This window comes from Olea europaea, chromosome 3, assembly GCF_002742605.1.
Source record: "Olea europaea var. sylvestris chromosome 3, O_europaea_v1, whole genome shotgun sequence".
In the NCBI taxonomy this organism is placed as follows: Eukaryota; Viridiplantae; Streptophyta; class Magnoliopsida; order Lamiales; family Oleaceae; genus Olea; species Olea europaea.
Window position 1 is genome coordinate 22,302,650 of NC_036239.1, and position 20,660 is coordinate 22,323,309.

General features: G+C 33.2%; 1 protein-coding gene and 1 pseudogene across 1 annotated transcript; both read left to right on the plus strand.

Annotated features, from left to right (window-relative positions):
- The first annotated feature begins 561 nt into the window (after window positions 1-561).
- Window positions 562-5,997, plus strand: LOC111380071 (annotated as a pseudogene).
- A 1,889-nt stretch (window positions 5,998-7,886) lies between these two features.
- Window positions 7,887-14,583, plus strand: LOC111390353 (proline iminopeptidase). The gene is made up of 10 exons (XM_023015381.1): window positions 7,887-8,271; window positions 10,831-10,967; window positions 11,053-11,226; window positions 11,519-11,755; window positions 11,899-11,999; window positions 12,086-12,158; window positions 12,685-12,753; window positions 12,948-13,055; window positions 13,416-13,541; window positions 14,166-14,583. Exons 1-10 carry the CDS (start codon window positions 7,944-7,946, stop codon window positions 14,358-14,360), a joined length of 1,548 nt encoding a protein of 515 aa, XP_022871149.1. The 5' UTR covers window positions 7,887-7,943; the 3' UTR covers window positions 14,361-14,583.
- The last annotated feature ends 6,077 nt before the right edge of the window (window positions 14,584-20,660 follow it).

A 20,660-nucleotide genomic window follows, 5' to 3' on the forward strand; every position in this document is an offset into this window, starting at 1 on the left:
TAAAACGTAGAGCAACCATAGTTTTCATAGCCCATTTGACCACTACGGGTGGGCCACTGACCCTGTCGAAGTTCCGAGTCTACAGGTCATTGGTTCAACCACTGAGCGAATGTCTAATCAAACTGATAGCTATATTATGAAAATAAAAAAAAAAGACGATTTAAATATTATAAATATAAAAAATAAGATGTTTTGTAAATCAAAAAATGAATTTCAAATAATTTTTCAATTATTTTAAGTCAAGTAAAAAATTCCTTCTACGTTTTAAGTCCAATATTCTTTTGAATCTTTCAGAAATAGGTATTCATTATTGCTGCTTTTGAATCTTTCAGATACAACAAAAAACTTTTCTATTCTGTATTTTCAATGAATCTGTTCATTTAAAATCAATGGTATGGATCCTACAATTAAGCTAATCAAGCTATACAATGAATCTATGAACTCTTTACAGTAGAAAAGAATGATAACTACTTAACTGTCGACCAAATATTTCAAGATTTACCTCTTAGAAATATTCTCTATTTTCATGCCTTAAGTAGAGCAGTAACTACAATAACATCAATGGCCGAAACTACCACCATCGGTGGCAGCAGCAGCGAACAAGTCACTGGCGATTGGTTCTCCGTTCCGAAACTCCGACTGCGCGATCGCCACTTTACTGTTCCTCTTGACTACTCTCTCGATAACCGCACTTGCCCTAAGATCTCCGTTTTTGCCCGTGAGGTCGTATCTTGTAATTCGTTAATTACTTTGCTAAAGCTGCTATTTTCTTTGAGTTTGAGTTAATTGTTCATAATTTGGTATTTATTAGTGACTCAAGTTTTTACGGTTGGTCATCAAACTTTCAAAACGTGTAACTTTGGTCATGGAACCTTGTTTTCAGCATAGTTGGTGACTGAATTTACAAAGTTGTTTAAATTTTGCCACTAAGTATATACCCGCAAGTCGATTTAATGAATTTGGTGATGTGTTAAACGGTGCAAAAATAAATGATAACAGAGCAAAGTATCGATTCAAATTAATATCTAAAATTGAGTTGTTCTCCATGCTAAGTAGATAAATTGATGGGTTAAACTTTAAAACATTGAAATGAGTGTTGTGAAATCAAATTGCACGTTAAAGCGGTATTTTTAGCCACCAATTGGCGGTCAGCCTCATAAGTAACGTCACAACATGTCCTCAACGACACCGTTGAATTTAATAATGGATGTGTCACAACTTTGTAAGTTCATTGACCATCTATGCCAAAAAAGATGTTCGATTATATAATCACACGTTTTGCAAGGTTGGTAATCGATCAGTTTATTTAGCCCCCGTTTGCCCCCATTACATTACATTATATTTTTTTCTCTTATATTTTAAACCACACAATCTTCCATAAAATAATATTATACGTAAATCAAAATTTTTTCCTTATTTTTTAACCACTCATTTTTCTAAAAAATACAATTCCATCCATTTTCATTTTCCAAAAATGGGGGCCAAACGGGGGCTTAGCCTCCGTATGAGCCCCACAAAATGATAGTTTGGGAGAAAATATAGTTTGAAATAATAATTTTTCGAAGAATGCGTAGTTTAAAATAAGTCTTGAATTTATTTGTAATGCTATTTTACGTAAGAACGTGGGGTTGCAAATGCAAACCTTTTTGCAACTTGAGATTTGATGACTTCAGGAATAACATTGACGTACTTGAAAGGAATTTTCTGTATTGTGCCTGGTTCTTTTGTAAATGCATACATGATTTTCTCCTCCTATCAAATTTGGTTTCTTTGACCTCTTAAATCTTTAATAATGAATGTATGGTGTGCTCTGCAGATGGAAAGGAAGAACAGTCCCTCCCATATTTATTGTACTTGCAGTGTGGACCAGGGTTCGAGTGCCGGTGCCCTACTGAGGCTGGTGGATGGATGCGTAGAGCATGAGAGGAATACCGTGTTATTTAATGGACCAGGCATGTCGTTTCGAAGTTCTTTTGAGGTTAAAAGCTCATGTAGAAATATATTCGTCTATCTTATATTTTGTGGGTTTACAGGACAAAGAGGAACGTGCTTATCGACACCCTTAACTCCATCATCTATGTCTCAATTCAAATTCGCAGAGGATTTGGCCGACTACTTGAAACATTTCTGAGCTGACAACATAGTGAATGATGCCGAATTCATTCGGAAAACGTCTCGTTACTGATTCTGGACCTTGGATAGTACTGGGGCAGGTAAATTTTTCATCATCTTTTCATATGTTTATAGCGAATTTAAGATATAAATTTCCACATGATGCAAGGTTATTTTGCACTAATTACGTGAATTATGTGTCCAAATGGCTATGTTGATGGAGTTCACTTCCTGCAGAGTTATGGGGGCTTTTGTGCAGTTACTTACCTGAGTTTCGCTCCACAAGGATTGAAACAAGGCCTTTTGACTGGTGGAATCTCCCCAATTGGAAACGGATGTACTGCTGATGCTTGTACAGAGCGTGTGTTGAGCAGATTGTTCTTCAGAATGAAAAGTATTCCCAGAGGTTTCCTCAAGATATCCAAATTGTTCGCGAATCGGTAAATCACCTAGCAGAATCTGAAGGAGGCGGGGTGAGCAGACTTTAAAAGGCGATTTTCCCCCCTTTTAGACTTCAGTGATTATTTATGTTTTAGAAGACTTAGTCTCTCTTCCCCACTTTCCACTATGTGTGTTCTTGCACATTTAGGTGCCTCTTCCATCTGGCGGTATCTTAACACCACGGGGACTACAAATTCTAGTTGTGTCTGCATTGGGTTTCACTGGCTTTGAACGTTTGCACTTCATGTAAGTCCGTTTCCGTCTTACCCGTCAAGTATATATCTTGATATTATCATAGATTAGTCAGTCACTTCACTTTTCGTTCGTTTTTTGGTTTGAGAGGGTCAGGGATCCTGTACTAGTTCCTGGAGCACCAAAGAAACTTAGCTACAATTTTTTGATTGATGTAAGTAACATTTGTTTATTAGTCAACACAAATACATGGAAATCGAGATTGTGAAATCGCAAGATATTGTTTAAAGAAAGGTCAATGCTATTTTATGCAATATTGCTTTCAATTCGGAAAAAAAAACAACATAAAATCTCAAGATGCTCTTGACGGGTCTTTTGTTCTTTCAGATCATTATGAAACAATATGATACTTTAAGTACGTCAAAGGGAGTTTGAACTTCGAGATCTTATCATGTTCGTATTTTTGCCAAATGAACCTACGTATGAAAGGACAGTCATGTAGGTTGAATTTTTTATAGAACTTTAAAAATAGAATATTTAGAACTTGAAATCTAAATTCCTTAGGAATAATACCAAGAGAATTAAATGCGTAACATACCCTAATTCACCGGGAATAATTTCTTATTACTGGATCTTGAATCTTGAAGCTTAAATTGCAATCTTTCCATATTTGGTTTCTTCACTTTTAATCTTGAATTTTGCCTCCTTTGATTATTTAATTCTTGTTCTTGATTTTGCTTTTGATCTATAGTCTCAAAGTCCAATTACTTAATTCTTCATTAGATTACTTTAATTTTAGGAATAACTTTAAGATAGACATAAAATTGTTATACACAATTAATTACGTATGTAAGCTGACAAATTAATAATTTTTCCCAACAATTTCCACCAAAATTGAACATCTGGTTAATACAAATATATTGCGATGTCCTAAAAGGAATATCTGAATGAACTGTTTGATTGTCTTCCATTTTTTAAGCATTGTTTATATGGTAAATAAGGTGCTGGTCACTTAGGATTCTTTGGCACCACAATTTACTGACACCGAGTTTTATAATATGCAGTATGAAAGATGATTGAATTTTGATACAAACCCTCTGTATATTCTTATGCACGAGTCCATTTATTGTCAGGTAAATTTGTTTTCTGCTGGCATTGACTGATCAGTATGTATAAACGAGTTTCTAGTGATTCCATATGATTAATCTGGGTTTTTTTTTTCCAGAAGAAATATTAAATTAACTTCTTCATTTTCTGTAAATTGAAGGGCGCTCCTTCACTTTGGTCGAACTGAAAATGATAACCTGTTCGATGCAATCAAAGCTGTTAAAGAAGGACGCCCCGTGCTATTTACTGGAGAGGTAAGCGACTAACGTTCACAGAGCTATAAAGAACAACAAAAAGAACGATGAGTTTCTATTAACTTGTTCGATATGTAATGCATTCCTCTCCATATGTTTCTGCAGATGATATTTCCATGGATGTTTGATAAAATACCTGCCCTGAGGCCTTTTTGATTCCATATGATTAATCTGGGTTTTTTTTTTCCAGAAGAAATATTAAATTAACTTCTTCATTTTCTGTAAATTGAAGGGCGCTCCTTCACTTTGGTCGAACTGAAAATGATAACCTGTTCGATGCAATCAAAGCTGTCAAAGAAGGACGCCCCGTGCTATTTACTGGAGAGGTAAGCGACTAACGTTCACAGAGCTATAAAGAACAACAAAAAAAAGAATGATAAGTTTCTATTAACTTGTTTGATATGTAATGCATTCCTCTCCATATGTTTCTGCAGATGATATTTCCATGGATGTTTGATAAAATACCTGCCCTGAGGCCTTTTAAAGAAGTTGCCCAATTGCTGGCGGAGAAGAAAGATTGGCCTCCTTTATGCAACATTGCCGCATTGAATAATAACAAGGTATGCGTTCTTTTTGTTACGTTTGATGCTTGGCTCAATGCAAACCATATAAGTATGCATAGTTTCCTACAATTAACAAAATTTAGCCAAACATGAATGCTTGGGTTAAATTGGATTAAATCCTAATTCCTACTTTTAAGAACAAAGTTTATAAGATAAGTAATTAGAAAACGAACAAAAAAAGCGCACAGATTTAAAGTGGTTCGCTCACATTCACTCGCTATTATATGTTTTCACTAGAATGGGTAGAAGAATACAAGTTTTTCCTCACACTTGTCTAGCACAAAACAAGCTTGGAATAAACTCTTTAGCACCTATTTGGTGTAGATTAAAAACTTTCTAAAAATCTAAATCAAAATTAACAATTATTTTAACTATACATTTCATAGGATTCACAACTTTTCAACCATATATTTCATCAATTTTTATTAAAATCTACTAAAAATCCTTAACTACTCCAAACAGGGGCTTAATCTTTATTTCGTGTTATGAATACTATGGCTATATGATAACGTATGAATGTCCAATAAGACAACCTAGTTTTGAGACGATCGTCCTTAAATTTGCCTCATGTATAAAGGATATTAGGCAAGCCTCTGTTCCGTGTATCATAGTGGAGAGAAAACATTACATGTCCCAAAAATATTGTATTTCTTTTCTTTGATACTGTGCAATTTGTTAATGGTACTTGGTGTAGTAGTCTATTTGAGGGTGAATCACTTTAAATTGCGTGCTCTTGTTGTTTTCATTTTCAATTAATTGCTCTCGATAATATGAATTATTCATTTAATTCATACAAATGCCTAACTACTTGTGCAACTTATATCTTTAAATCATCAATATGATCTTCTATGTTGATACAGGTGCCAGCTGCAGCTGCTGTGTATTACGAAGATGTGTATGTTAATTTTAAGCTGTCCATGGATACAGCATCTCAGATAGCAGGAATTAGGCTATGGATAACTAATGAATACATGCATTTTGGTTTGAGAGTCGGAGGCGATCGAGTTCTCGATCACTTGCTAGGAATGTTGAATGGTAAAAAGCTTTGTTTTGACATGCTGTTTCTACTGAAACCCACTCGAGGAGATGAGTTAAAACTCTCTCTTATTCGAAGTGATGTGCACAACCATTCCATGATCTATTGAGCTATGAATCCTTTTCGCTAAACCGGTGTTCTCTTGAGTAGTATTCAAGAAGGATTGCCTTCTAATGTTTGTAAGGAATTTACGGACCAAGGGTGCAATTATTTGTGAAAATATATGAATGTTTATAACATTGTAAGCTATTCTTCAAAAAATTGCCAAGAGTTTTGATGCAATCATTATTTAGCATTTTATTTTTTATTTAGTTATGCCATTGTAGTTCTTTTAATTTAATTTGGTTAGAGAATTAAGAGCACATTGCAGCTTATAAATATACTATCTAGGAGAGCAGATGTTACTTGTGATTTTTTATTTTTTAAAATTTTTTTTGGATGAGATTAAATATTGAAAGAATATGACACGAATCTATTGACGAATTACTGTGTTGAAGGTCTAAAAATGTCCATTGTTGGATGTCATAGGAGGTGGTTAGCTTGAGCAAGACAACTATATGATCAACACGATGATTTTTGGGTGTGGATGGTGTGATAATCGGTACGATGTCAATTTTGAAGGAGGACTTTGACTGTTCAGATAATTAAGTCGATTCTATTAAATATAAGTTGACAGCCAAGAAAATTCTAGATTACTGGTGTACGGACTTAGGAGGAGAGTGCAATTACTTGTCCTTCGAGTGGGAGCACCTGTAGGATAGTGCACTCGTACCGTCATGAAATAGACATTACTTTAATTTTTTCTACTGAAAGAACAGTGGCAAGGGGATATACGTTATTTAGAACTAGAAATACAGAAGGTTTATGTTATTTTCCATAAGAAAGGAAGTGACTGTGTATTTGTTAGAAACCTCATAGAAGGCCTCTGTATTTTGCTCTTTTTTTTTTGACAATTTTACTCTCGATAATTATATTTACATCCCATTTTTTTACTATATTATATTTTAATTGCAATGAAAGTTCGATTATTGTAGCACTCATGTTTTCAACTTTTTTCATCGTATTCGTATTTTTAAACTTTCTATTAGTTAGCACATCTTCTCTCGCCCTTTACAATTTGTTATTAATCTATCTTCAACATTTTTTAGCATCAAGCATCCCCAATCTTTGACTTGATTGAAAATTACGTCCCTCCATCCATTTTGCCATTAGATCCACTTAAAATGACCAATTTGCCATTCTCTTTAAATAAAAAAAGAATAAAAGAAGGTAAAAAAATAAAAAAATAAAAGAAAATTTGCAGGAAGAGTCACAAATCTTATCAAAAATACAAATACATCATAAACAAACAATTGACAAAAATAAAAAAAGATAGTTTACATAAGAAAAAATAAAAAAAATCTGTCATTTTCTCGAATTTCACACTAAAAATCGACGAAGAGACGTAATTTGCAATTATGTTAAAGATTGGAGATATCTGATGCTAAAAAGATGATTAGTGACATGTTGCTGATGTTGGAATGAAAAGTATGAGAAGTTTTGAGTAGCATAATGAAAAATGCCCTCACATTCACCTTGGAGGTTAGTGGTTTGAAACTTACATTGCACATGATATATAATATTTACTATTTAGTAGTCGAAGTTGGACGAATTGCGTTATCAATTTTAAATAAAACCAATTTTGTTCAAATGGGTTAGGTCAAGTTTGTTGTCTTGTGATCCAACTAAGAACCAGAACCGATGATGCGCTCAGGGTCATGATTTTCGGGTTGACTCAATTCTAATTTAAAAACATTAGATGAAAAAAAAATTATAACGTAAAAATAATTACTTAATTACTCTTTTAGTTAGACATCACTTTGCCTTGACTATTTAATGATAGAATATATGATTTGAAATGAATTTGAGAAAAAAATAATTTTTTTATAGAATGGCTGTGAAAAAGGGTATTCAAGTGGATTAGTAACAAAAGAGGTAACCAATAGAAATTAACCATGTTACTTTACTCTTTAATTTAGTCCCTTTTAGCCTCAATTAAATTATATTTTATTTTTTTCTCTCATATTTTCAATTATATAATTATATATAAAATAATATTATACGTAAGTCGAAAAATTTTCTTTCCATTTTAATGACTTATTTTTCAAAAAAATATTATTCCACCGTTTCAAAAAATGCCAAACGGGGGGTTTACTGTGTATCCCACTACTACACGTTAATTCCTCCGTCTCCTTCAAAATGCGAACACTGGGGGCACCCCTTGTATTGCTAAAGCCACACCTCTATCTCCATAGATTCTCTCCAAGTCCAAGAGCAGTTTCACTATCTCCGGTTCTACCTATCAGCAAAATTCTCTATTTTCAGGCCTCAAGTAGAGCAGTCTCTACAATAACACAAATGGCTGAAACCACCACCGGCGTTGGCGGCAGCGAGCACGTCACCGGATATTGGTTCTCCGTGCCGGACCTCCGACTCCGAGACCACCACTTTACTGTTCCTCTTGACTACTCTCTCGATATTCGTACTTGCCCAAAGATCTCTGTTTTCGCCCGTGAGGTCGTCTCTGGTAATTCGTTAATTACTTTTGCTAAAGATGATATTTTTTCTTTGATTTTGGATTATTGTTCATGATTTGGCATCTAGGGTGTGTTTGATTATATTTATTTTCAATGAAAAATACCAGTTTTTAACCCAAATTTTTAGTTAGGGTGTGTTTGATTACATTTATTTTTCATGGAAAATATTAGCTTTCCATCCAAATTTTCACTTGGAGTGTTTGATTGCTATTTTTTTCCATGAAAAATATTTTTCAACTTTTGAAAATATGCCTAATTTTCCTAGGGTAAAGGTGGTTTTTATTTTCCACAAAAAATGAAAAATATTTTCTTTTCTAGGTAATATTTTCCATCAGTGTTTGATTGATATTTTTTTTCATATAAAATATTTTTAAACTTTTGAAAATATGTATAATTTTTCTTATTTTTAAGGAAAATTAAGTTTTTAACCCAAATTTTTAGTTAGGGTGTGTTTGATTACATTTATTTTTCATGGAAAATATTAGCTTTCCATCCAAATTTTCACTTGGAGTGTTTGATTGCTATTTTTTTCCATGGAAAATATTTTTCAACTTTTGAAAATATGCCTAATTTTCCTTGGGTAAAGGTGGTTTTTATTTTCCACAAAAAATGAAAAATATTTTCTTTTCTAGGTAATATTTTCCATGTCAATCAAACACCCTCTTAGAGTGTTTGATTGATATTTTTTTTCATATAAAATATTTTTAAACTTTTGAAAATATGTATAATTTTTCTTATTTTTAAGGAAAATATTTTCCTTGATAGTGCTGATTTTTATCTTCCACGAAAGATGGAAAATTCTAGGTGATATTTTTCATAACAATCAAACACACTCTTAGTGACTTATAGTTAGTATTCATTCATACGATTGGTCATCGAACTTTCAAAATGTGTAATTTTGTCATGGAACCTTTTTTTAGCATCGTCGGTGATTGAATTTATGAAGAAGTTTAAATTAAGTCTTAATGAATTTGGTGATGTGTTAAATGGCGAGAAAAGTAAATGATGACGGAGCAAATTTGTTCTTTTTGTTAAGTAAATAAATTGATGGATTAAAATGAAAAGTTTAAAACATTTAAATGAGTGCTGAGAAATGAAATTGCACGTGGAAGTGTGGTACTTTTAGTCACCAAGGCCGTCAGCCACATATGTTCGTCCCCACACACCTCCTCGACAAAAGATGAGTCACAACTTGTAGTTCGCTGACCATCTATGCTAAAAAAAAGTTCGGTAACTAAAGTGATACATTTTGTAAGTTGGTTAAAATGTACCTGGGTGTACCAATGGTAGTAGGATGCAACGAACAAAGAACTAGAATATGGAAATTGGGGAAAGGAAGGGGAAGAGAGGGAGAAAGAGGAGAGGGAGATAGAAAACGGGGAAGAATTGGAAGGCAAAGCGAAAAGACAGAATTATTAGAAGATAATTGTATTTATTTAATAATAGATTCTAACTATTACAATATATAAGCCCTCTTTCTATAGGGTATCAACCAGTCTAATTCAAGTAGGAAATAACTATACAAAAAATAGAATATTTGTAAAATAAACCTAATGACTTTTCCTAAAATGAAAACCTAAACTTGAAAAGTATCGAATTGTATCTTATATGGTATCTCCATTCTTCATCACATACCTTATCTGGAATTACACATAGTTGTAGTAGCTCACTTGTATAGGAAATTGATCAAACTGTATCGCACAAAACTCTGTGTATGCACTCTTTAAAGGAGCATTGCATTTACAATTCCCAATCTATAAATACTTTAGCATTTGGTCTCCTTTCTTATTTATTTTCTCTTCCTAACAATGGGTCCCAACCTTCAATTTTTATAGCAAGTGGGTGCCCAAAGACTGAGCCCATATTTGGCTAATGTTTATATACTGTTTATAATAGGTCAAATCACATTTTATCCACCAATTTCATTGGTCTCATAAGTACAACCCACTTATCTACCCCTCGTTTTTATCTATTTATAATTTAAACCGATAATAAACAACTCTCAAACGTGCTTTACTTTTGTCCAAGGGGGAAAATATCACTAGATTGGATTGGCTATGAATAAATGTAGGCACATTTTCATTGTACAGTTATATGTAAGTTTTTTTTTTTTTTCAACCAATAATGTGAAGATGAGTCCAATTATAGAATTTCAAATATCAGGTTATAGTGGACTGATCCATATTACTTTATAGACTGATTGTGGAAGTAAACCTTCTACCACTCGAGGATTTGATAATTTCAAGAATAACGTGGATATGTGGAACAAGAATGTTCTGTCTAGTGCCTGGTTCTATTAGAGGCACATATAGGGTAGCAATCTATCATGTGAACATGTTGACATGCATGTGAAAACTATGCTTCTACAAATTGCCGTTTGAATTAAAAAAAGAAAAACAAAGAAATTTTACATGTTCCTACCTTTTGTTCTAGTATGATATTTATGTTGCATATTATTCATATTGTGGGTTGCATGATTTTCTCCCTCTAGTCAAATTTGGTTTCTTTTGATCTCTTATGTCTTTACTACTGGATGGTATTCATTGCAGTTGGAAAGGAAGAACAGTCCCTCCCATGTTTGTTGTATTTGCAGGGTGGACCAGGGTTTGAGTGCATGCGACCTACTGAGGCTGGTGGATGGATAAGTAAAGCATGTGAGGAATACCGTGTTATTCTAATGGACCAGGCATGTCGTTTTGAAGTACTTTTGAGGTTCAAGCGCATGTAGAAATATATTTGTCTATCTTATCATTTGTGAGTTTGTGGCACAGAGAGGAACAGGCTTATCAACGCCGCTAACTCTATCATCTATGTCCCAATTCAAATCCGCTGAGGCTTTGGTTGACTACTTGAAACATTTCCGAGCTGACAACATAGTGAATGATGCCGAATTCATTCGAAAACGTCTCGTTATTGATTCTGGACCTTGGACAGTACTGGGACAGGTAAATTAGTTTTGTATTTCTTCGTCTTTTATGTGGGTTTCACATTTGGTGTTTTGATGTTTCGTAGTTGATTTTGACACAAAAGTTTGACAATCTTGCCGCACATCTACATTCCCCGATGCCTCATCCAATCATTAACGCATAGATTGGGGAAAAGAAAGTCTTATCCTCTTTTAATTGTTTTTATAACAAATTTCACTTGTAACATTTCGACACGAAGCACAGTTATTTCTCATTAATTACACGAGTTCTGCTTCCAAATGGTTACATTGATGGATTTCATCTCCTGCAGAGTTATGGGGGGTTTTGTGCTGTTACTTACCTAAGTTTTGCTCCTCAAGGACTCAAACAAGTCCTTTTGACTGGTGGAATTCCTCCAATTGGAATCGGATGTACTGCAGATGCTGTATACAGAGCATGCTTTGAGCAGATTGTTCTTCAGAATGAAAAGTATTACAAAAGATTTCCTCAAGATATTGAAATTGTCCATGAAGTGGTAACTCACCTAGCAGAATCTGAAGGAGGCGGGGTGAGCAAACCTTAAAGGCAATTTTTTTATTATTTATTATTATTTTTTTTAATCCTGATTGACTTTAGTGATTATTCAAGTTTTTAAAACTCTCTCTCCCTCCCCCGTTGCTTTCTTGTCTGTGTGTGTTCTTGTGCATTTAGGTGCCTCTTCCATCTGGTGGTTTCTTGACACCACGGGGACTACAGCTTCTAGGTTTGTCTGGTTTGGGATCTAGCACTGGATTTGAACGTTTGCACTACATGTAAGTCCATTTCCTTCTTGAATATGAAGTATATATATATTATGATCTTAAATTTGTTTGTCACTTCATTTTTATGTTGGTTTTAGGTTTGAGGCGGTCTGGGATCCTGTAATAGTTCCAGGAGCACCAAAGAGAGTCAGCTACTATTTTTTGAATGCTGTGAGTTAAAACATTTCCGTCTTGCTCAAAACAAATTTAATATTTAAACTTTTTTTTCTTTGGTACATAAATATTTATATTAATATGAACTTGTCCTAATTTAATACTCTTTAAATATCTTGGCGACATGGAAATGGAGACCACGAAATCACAAGATATTGCTTCAAGAAAAGGTCAATGACGCCTGATGCTATCTTGCTATGCTGATAAAAACAACATTACAAAATCTCATTATATTTTTCGACTTGTGTCTTCTGTTCCGTAAATTTTTATGACACTTTCAGGCTTAGCAAGTAAAGTTGTGGTTTGAAATTCGAGATGTTATGACGTTCTTAATCTTGCCCCACAGATTCTATAAAATCTACTGATTATCATACAGTACGTGAAGCTGTTTGTTTGAGTCTTCTGTTTTTTAAGCATTGTTTATGTGACAAATTAGGTGCTGCTGATTTAGGATCCTTTATATTTTGAGCTAATTGATAAATTGATGCTACAATTTACTGACACAGTTTTTAAGCACATGCAGCACGAGAAATGGTTGGATTTCGATACCAATCCTCTATACGCTCTTATGCACGAGTCCATTTATTGTCAGGTAACCTATTTCTTGCTGGGACTGGCTGACTAATGTGGATGGATGACTTTCTAGTTGAATCCACGTTGTTATTATTTTTGTTTTATTCAGAAGATATCATGTGTAAATATGTAGATGTTTGCATACGTTTTGTTTGAGAAACTGTATCCATTCTCGTGTAATTATCTAACTTGTAGATTTTATGTGAATTGAAGGGTGCTTCTTCACTCTGGTCTGCTCACAGAATAATGACTGAAAATGGTGGCCAATTTGATGCAATAAAAGCTGTCAAAGAAGGACGTCCTGTGCTATTTACTGGTGAGGTAAGGACGAAAAGATGTTCACAGAGCTACAAAGAAAGTGTCCAAAAGAAAAAGTAAAAAATTGACCAGCCACTGATGTGTTTACACTCTTTTGCGGGGAATCCTTTAATAAGGATTTTATGTTAGTTGATGAAATAATAGAACAAACTATTAGTATTTGGCTGAAATGCTCGTGAGCCTTCGGCCTTAACAGAGATGCCTCTAGACAAATATTAACACTTAGGTGCTGGATCATTTTTGTATATTCATATCTGAAGTCTCATATATTTGGGCTCGTTGTTGTATACGGTTTCTATAATTTTCTTTTACATCGTTGCTAGTGTTTGATATGATTGCATTCCTCTCCATTTGTTTCTACAGATGATATTTCCATGGATGTTCGATGAAATGCATGCTCTGAGGCCTTTTAAAGAAGTTGCCCAGTTGTTGGCAGAGAAGAAAGATTGGCCTCCTTTATATGACATTGCCTCACTGAATAATAACAAGGTACGCGTTCTTTTTATTACAGCTGATGATAGTTTATGTCATCAATGTCTCTCATTCTTTTCAATTGCAGCAGCAAACATTTTCTTTGGGATTTGTCTTTGTTTCACCATTTCATTTCATTTAGATAGTTCCCCAACAATTACTATTCATGACCCTTATGATCTCCACAAAATTTGGCCAAGCTTGAATACTTGGGCTGTTGTGGATTAAACCCTAATCCCCACTTTGAAGAGAAATATTATTGAGACAAGCAATTAGAAACTGAGCGTAACACACAGATTTATAATGGTTCACCTTTTATGCGAGAGCGGTGTCCACTCGCCCTGACAGGTTTTTGCTATAATGAGAGAAGAATGCAACCTTTTTCCTCTCATCTCTGCTTCCAATGATCCCCTAAAATTGTTTATATATTTTAGGAATATTAGGGTGACCAGATAAATGCATGAATGTCCACTAGGCTGATCTGCGGTTTTGAGTATAAACATACAGTGTGAATGGGCTTTACACAATCCATCATTGGTATGGTGGGCACTTGATAAGTTGTTTCACGATAAAATCTGGTTCTTTCACTTTTGTGTACCTGGTATTGCCAAATCACTGATACAACCTTATAACTTGATACAGGTGCCAGTTGCAGCTGCAGTGTATTACGATGATATGTACGTTAACTTTAAGCTGGCCTTGGATACTGCTTCCCAGATAGAAGGAATTAGGCCATGGATAACTAATGAATACATGCATTCTGGTTTGAGAGATGGAGGAGGTCAGGTTCTGGGTCATTTGCTAGGAATGTTGAAAGGAAAGAAGCCTTTGTTTTGACATGGCAAGTCATTTTTCACTTACTGATTCTAGTGAAAATGCAACCATTCCATGATTTATTCGCTGTGGTCTAAACCCCATATTCATGAGTGCATTTGTCTATATTTCTTGGGACTTTTACCTTAAATTATTTCTATCAGTAAAATATGCGACTTTAGCGTTTTGATTGTGGTCTTCTGTTATCCTAATAAATAAATAAAAGAGCCCATTTTCCTTTTCTTTACAGCTAAAGCTGCATATTTTTTATCTTTTTGTCCATGTCTTCCTGATTTTCAATTGGTGAATAATCGTCATATCATTTATTCTTGCCATTATTTCTGTTAGGAGCAGTAAAGAGAATAGGACTTGGGAAGTGGATGTCTAACTTCTATTCAACTCTCTATTTCTAATTAGCTTACCATGATACTCTATTTCTTGGGACGAGTTCAGTGGAGGCTTGCTATCTAGTGATTAACAAGCACACTCATTACACACTTTCCTTATACCTGTCTCTATAATTGGCTGCATGTTTCAGTTTTGGTGCTAGAATGTTAAATAACGCTAACGGCCACCCAACTTCAAATGAAGTTTTGTTTTACTCAATCCTCAGTTTACATATACCATAATACCACTAGGGTTGTTCCAAAAACTAAAAGAGATGGACATATGGGTAAAGCCTTTATGGATTCCTGTCATGGCATAATTTGATGTTAAAATTGTCTCCTGGTCTGTGGTCCCTTAAAAATTCCCCCAAATATGCGGCCAAAACAAAGGAGTATAAAAGAGAGAAAAAGGCAAATTTAATGTGGTTAAGCAATCACTGAGGACACTAAGAGGAGACTTGATTAATCCCATGTATATCTACTATTCTCCAAAAACATTTTATTTTTTTTAAATCTCATTTTCAACTACACATTCTCATAATAAAATATTTTATATGTCAATTCATTTTTTTTTTCTTTCTTTTAACTCCACATTGTACCAAAAAAAAAAAAATCATTATCTAAAAAATTCTTTTTAATCGGTGGCTTCAAATGGGGGCTAAATCAGCAAATCTCAAAATACAAGAGTTTCCTCTTTAACGCTCGAAATTCGAATGAACCTGTAGGGTTATTGACAATTTCGATTCTCTACATTTTAAGAGCACATACAATTTTTAAATGGGTTTGTTAGACTACATGTAAATCAATGGTTAAATCAAGGGCATTATATCAAGTGGTATTATGTAACCCTCAATATAAAATTTGATGTACAAGTAGGATAATCCCTTTTAAAAATGGGTTATGCCATTTGTACACTCATTCTTACATTATAGACGACATTTGCTGCGTTGGCTAAAAAAGGATTAGTTGAAAAACTGTTATTATAAAGCTGTCCAATGATACCATGTGACAGAGTGTAATCAATGATGTAAGAATCCATACACCAAGCATGGTTCTTTAAAAATCTAGCTTTTGTTAAGCAATGCAAAGCTAACATGCAAGAATTCACTCAATTTTACCCAAGGATAACTCTTAACGATGAAATGCTCAACTTTTGTACACAACACTGACACAACTTGGATTATAAGTCATTTAACTAATTAATCACAACCTGTCATTAACTCCAAATAGTAATATCATAAACAACTGGAAAGAAATTGGGAGTTCTTCATCTATAACAATCCAAAGAATATCAGAAAAATAGGACAACACTTGTCCTAAAAAATCCATCTACACTATTGATCACTTAAATTCTTAACTTATTTATTTATTGCAAAAGTCACTTAATAGTCCCTCGGGAAGCCTATTCCACCGTTCAGCCACACATCCTGACGACATAGACTAACCTAAGAGTTTGTAAATGAAGGAGTTTCTTACATTCAGTAAGGGATACGTGCAATCCAAAAATATGCGACTTAGGGTTTTTATTATGGCCTTCTGTTATGCCTTTCAAGGCAATTTCAAGATTTCACATAGCTTTCTGAGTGTGACTTTGAAGTTGCCATTATTTTTCTAGCAAAGGAAAAATATCTCGCATCAAGTAATCAAAGGTTTAACTGTTAGTTCGGCTTAGCAATTGGCAAAATGAAAGCAATGTATAGTATCTAATATGAAATTCCAATTTTTAGAATCATATGCATTTTGAAGGTCCACTTTGATGGTAGGTGTAGTGGATCGGGCAGCCATGCTGGACTTCGGGATGGAGCACTAAGAAAGGTAGGAGAGACATACGGGGGACTAAGGTAGCCTATGTCGGCAAGGCGGAGTTGCAATTTAGCTTAGGGTTTCTTTGTTCTGTGATAACTGTCCATGTCTCGATGAAGTAATGTGTCTTACACACGATTGATTATGCACTTTTTTTTTTGGAACTTTAATCATAATCAATAATTGGTTCCAAATTAAAAAGAACTACAATTTCTTTGGTGCATGTTTGGCAAAGCTTAATCTCTTTAAGCTAGTCAAACATTTTTTTATTAACACGAGTGTTGTTATTATTATTATTATTGAACTAATGTTGAATATTTTATATAATTTATATCATATAACTTTAATATCATTCTTTAATAATCAACGAGTAAAATAAAAGTAACTAATCTGTAGCGGCGTTGATGGATAAACATGAATGTGAATAATCTTCAAGATATTAATTATTTTTAATTAAAATTTTCGGGACATTAAAACATGATATCAAAGTTATTTACCATTTTATCATTGAATTTTTCTTAGAAAATTGGGTGTTTTATTACTTATCTCCAAGATCTGTATAATGATTATTGTAGTAATTTTCTTACCGTAGATGTCACTCAATTTTCTAATAGTCACTGAATTGCATGTATTAATCTAAAAATCCTTTTGTCTCACTCTGAAATTTCAAGGTGGGCACATTGGCGTCGACAATTGAGCCACATTGAGATAAAAATGAACAGTGGAATAGGCTTTCCGAGGGACTACCAAGTGACTTCTGCAATAAATAAATGAGTTAAGACTTTGACGTTTTGTGGAGCATCAGTGTTTCAAGATACGATTGAAAATTAATAGAAATTGAGCACTATGTTTCCATATCGATGAACTAGATACATATTTGAACACAATCACCCGATCATTATTTTTGAAATGTAAATATACGATTTCGATATTTTTATGGAGGAGAACATAAAACAACTTTGATCTTTCAAAGCAAAAGAATGGGTTTCACTCAAATTTATGCCAAAACAGTCCCATTTATAAGCCAACATAAACTAATATAAAAAAGCAAGTTTGATGTGTTAGGGATCTTCTTGGAGTCCGTCCATATTTTGCCTTCAATGCCCATTTTCTTCTTCCATATACTACGGACATACACAAATCCATGTTAAACTCGTTTCAATAATAAGATGATACTATTTTCTTGGCCCACACATTGGCAATTTGGCTTCATTATTCAACATGATGACTCCAACAAGGAAAAGACTTATTGTGGCCCTGGACGTATAGCACTTCTCCTCCAACAATCTATTAACCCGATTATCACGGATGAGAAGACAAAAAATTGAGAATCTAATATGTGCAGCGGAAGGCAATAGTGCCATTGGAATTATTGGCATACGTGGTTCGAGTAAAAATGCACAAGCTCGAAATGTCTTTTTCAATCCATAATTTTGTATTTCTACACTGTAAAACATGCATGCAAAACGAGTAGAATGACGACTTATAGAAATGTAGAAAACAAAGAGAATAATTTAGTCGAGGCAAGAGTTGAACTTTTTTTCTTTAATAAGAAATTGCTCGCACAAATACTCACATTTTTTTTTTCTCTTTTACTTTTTGCTTTTGAAAGGGATCAAAGATTTTACCCTACCCTCTGCAAGTACGTACAATTGCCAACACACTTCTCTCAAACTACAACGATCACTTGTTGTAATAGTAGTACTACAAATTATAAAAACAACAAAGTCGTGAATGTTTTGTGACTCTGTTGTGACTTCTGACCAGAAGTGCGAAGTGCAAGAACTAATTTGTACGAAGTAAAGATGATGAATGAATTCTGCAATCATATGGGTCTTATATAAATGTTGAACAGTTGTGTCTTCATAGACTACTTTAAAAGGACGTAACTATTGAAATCCAGCTCTAATTTGAAGGGACATTTGTTGAAAAATGGTAAGTCCTTGAGTTATGATTTTTCGTCTGAAAAACACGGTTTTTAGTGAAAATGAATTTTAGAATATTCAATCACATATTGCATCCCGATTAATTGAATATTTCACTATCCTAATTCCAAACTCCAATTCACTTGTTGAAAAAGGATAATTCCTTGAGTCATGATTTTTCGTATAAAAAACACGGCTTTGGGTGAAATGAATTTTAGAATATTCAATCACGTGTTGCATTCTGATTAATTGAATATTCCACTATTCTAATTTCAAACTCCAATTTACTTGTTGAAAAAGGATAAGTCATTGAGTTATGATTTTTCGTCTAAAAATCACCGCTTTCAGTGAAATGAATTTTATAATACTCAATCATAGGTTGCATTCTGATGAATTGAATATTCCACAATTCTAATTCCAATCTTCAATTCAATTGTTGAAAAAGGATAAATCCTTGAGTCATGATTTTTCGTCTAAAAAACACGGTTTTCGGTGAAATAAATTTTAGAATATTCAATCGCATGTTGCATTCTGATTAATTGAATATTCCACTATTCTAATTCCAAACTCCAATTTACTTGTTGAAAAAGGATAAGTTTTTGAGTCATGATTTTTCGTCTGAAAATCACGGCTTTCATTGAAATGAATTTTAGAATACTCAATCATATGTTGCATCCTGATTAATTGAATATTCCACAATTCTAATTCCAATCTTCAATTCAATTGTTGAAAAAGGATAAATCCTTGAGTCATGATTTTTCGTTTGAAAAAGCCCGGCTTTTAGTGAAATGATCAATTTTAGAATATCTAGTCACATGTTGCACCCGATTAATTGAATATTCCACTATTCTAATTCCAATCTTCAATAATTTTCAATCTCTAAGTTGCTCACAGTCATCTTAATTTCTCTTCACCTGAAATTAGTTTCAGGCAACTAAACGTTTGGCCTTTGAATTCTGGTAATTGTCTAGGAGATCTTTCTTGAAAAATTGGCCAAAGTTGGTAAAGACCAATATTTCTAAACCAATTCCCAATAATCCCCATACGAATGAAAACATATATAGTTAATTTTAAGAATTTATTATTATTATTTTTTAGAATGAAATTCTTTTATGAAGGTTAACTGACAAAATTCAAAAGGTAAAAAAGACTATTGTCCAACCCCGCATAATATATACCATTTAAGAACTATACCCAATAAATAAGCGAAATGAAAAAAAATGATATATAAACTATAATATTAATTTTTTAATTGAAACCAATAAATAAGCAAATTAAAGGAAAAAGTTGATTAACAAAAAATTCAGATTTGTAACCCAAAAAATTAAACTCAAAGACATTTTCAAAATTCTTTTCAATTCTTCCACATTTATTTTAAATCTTTTATATATTTAACCTCATCTGAATATTTCAAGAAAGAGATAATTAGACCATTTTGATAATGAAAAAAAATGGCTATTCTAAGTTGCATATTTTTTCTATAATTCTTTGTACGATTTATCATAATTCCCAGTCGAATACTTGATTTTTTTTTTTATAATAACACAAAAGGATATCTACGTAAGGTAATTTGCCAATATTAATAGATCGTGATTTTATTTTTTTTGAATTATTGCTGAATTTGAATTTTCTGATTGCTATCTCCAGGTTGTAATTTTTTAGACTGTGATTTATAGCATATAACTTCCGAAATGAGAGAAATTATTGAAGATTGTCATGGAGTTGAGGCAGTCACTATATAATTATTTTTTATTTAACTGAAGAGCATAGTTCTTGAATAAATTTGTTTACATCAAAATATGTAATTTTTAAAAGCTGATAACTTATTAGTTGTTTGAGTGATTCACCAAAATAAATAATTCAAGAATTTTAATAGGAATCAAGGCGAAGTCCTCTCCAAGAAAAGATACAATGACAAAAGTCTTAATACGAATATTGCTTCTATTTATATTGATTGTAACAAATGGAGAATATTGTAATAGTTTTTCTATGTAATAGATTCATATTCTATGAATTATAGTTTTATTTATTTTTTTCCCCTTTACGCATGGGTCTTAATTAAATGAAAGAAGGGTGCTCTAATTGTGTAGGGCATTCAAAATCTCAGGACAGAAGAAATTTTAGGATGGTGGATTGGGTGAAATTAATTTATCGTGATTTGTTCAATATTATTTTTCCGAGATTTATTGAGTTACTATGATTAATGTCAT

Bases quoted from the DNA above. Each gene is read 5' to 3' on its own strand.
- LOC111390353 (XM_023015381.1), top strand. From the start codon at position 7,944: ATGCGAACACTGGGGGCACCCCTTGTATTGCTAAAGCCACACCTCTAT. The intron at 12,159-12,684 runs GTGAGTTAAAAC...AAGCACATGCAG, and splicing joins GCTACTATTTTTTGAATGCT to CACGAGAAATGGTTGGATTT. The intron at 13,056-13,415 runs GTAAGGACGAAA...TTGTTTCTACAG, and splicing joins CTGTGCTATTTACTGGTGAG to ATGATATTTCCATGGATGTT.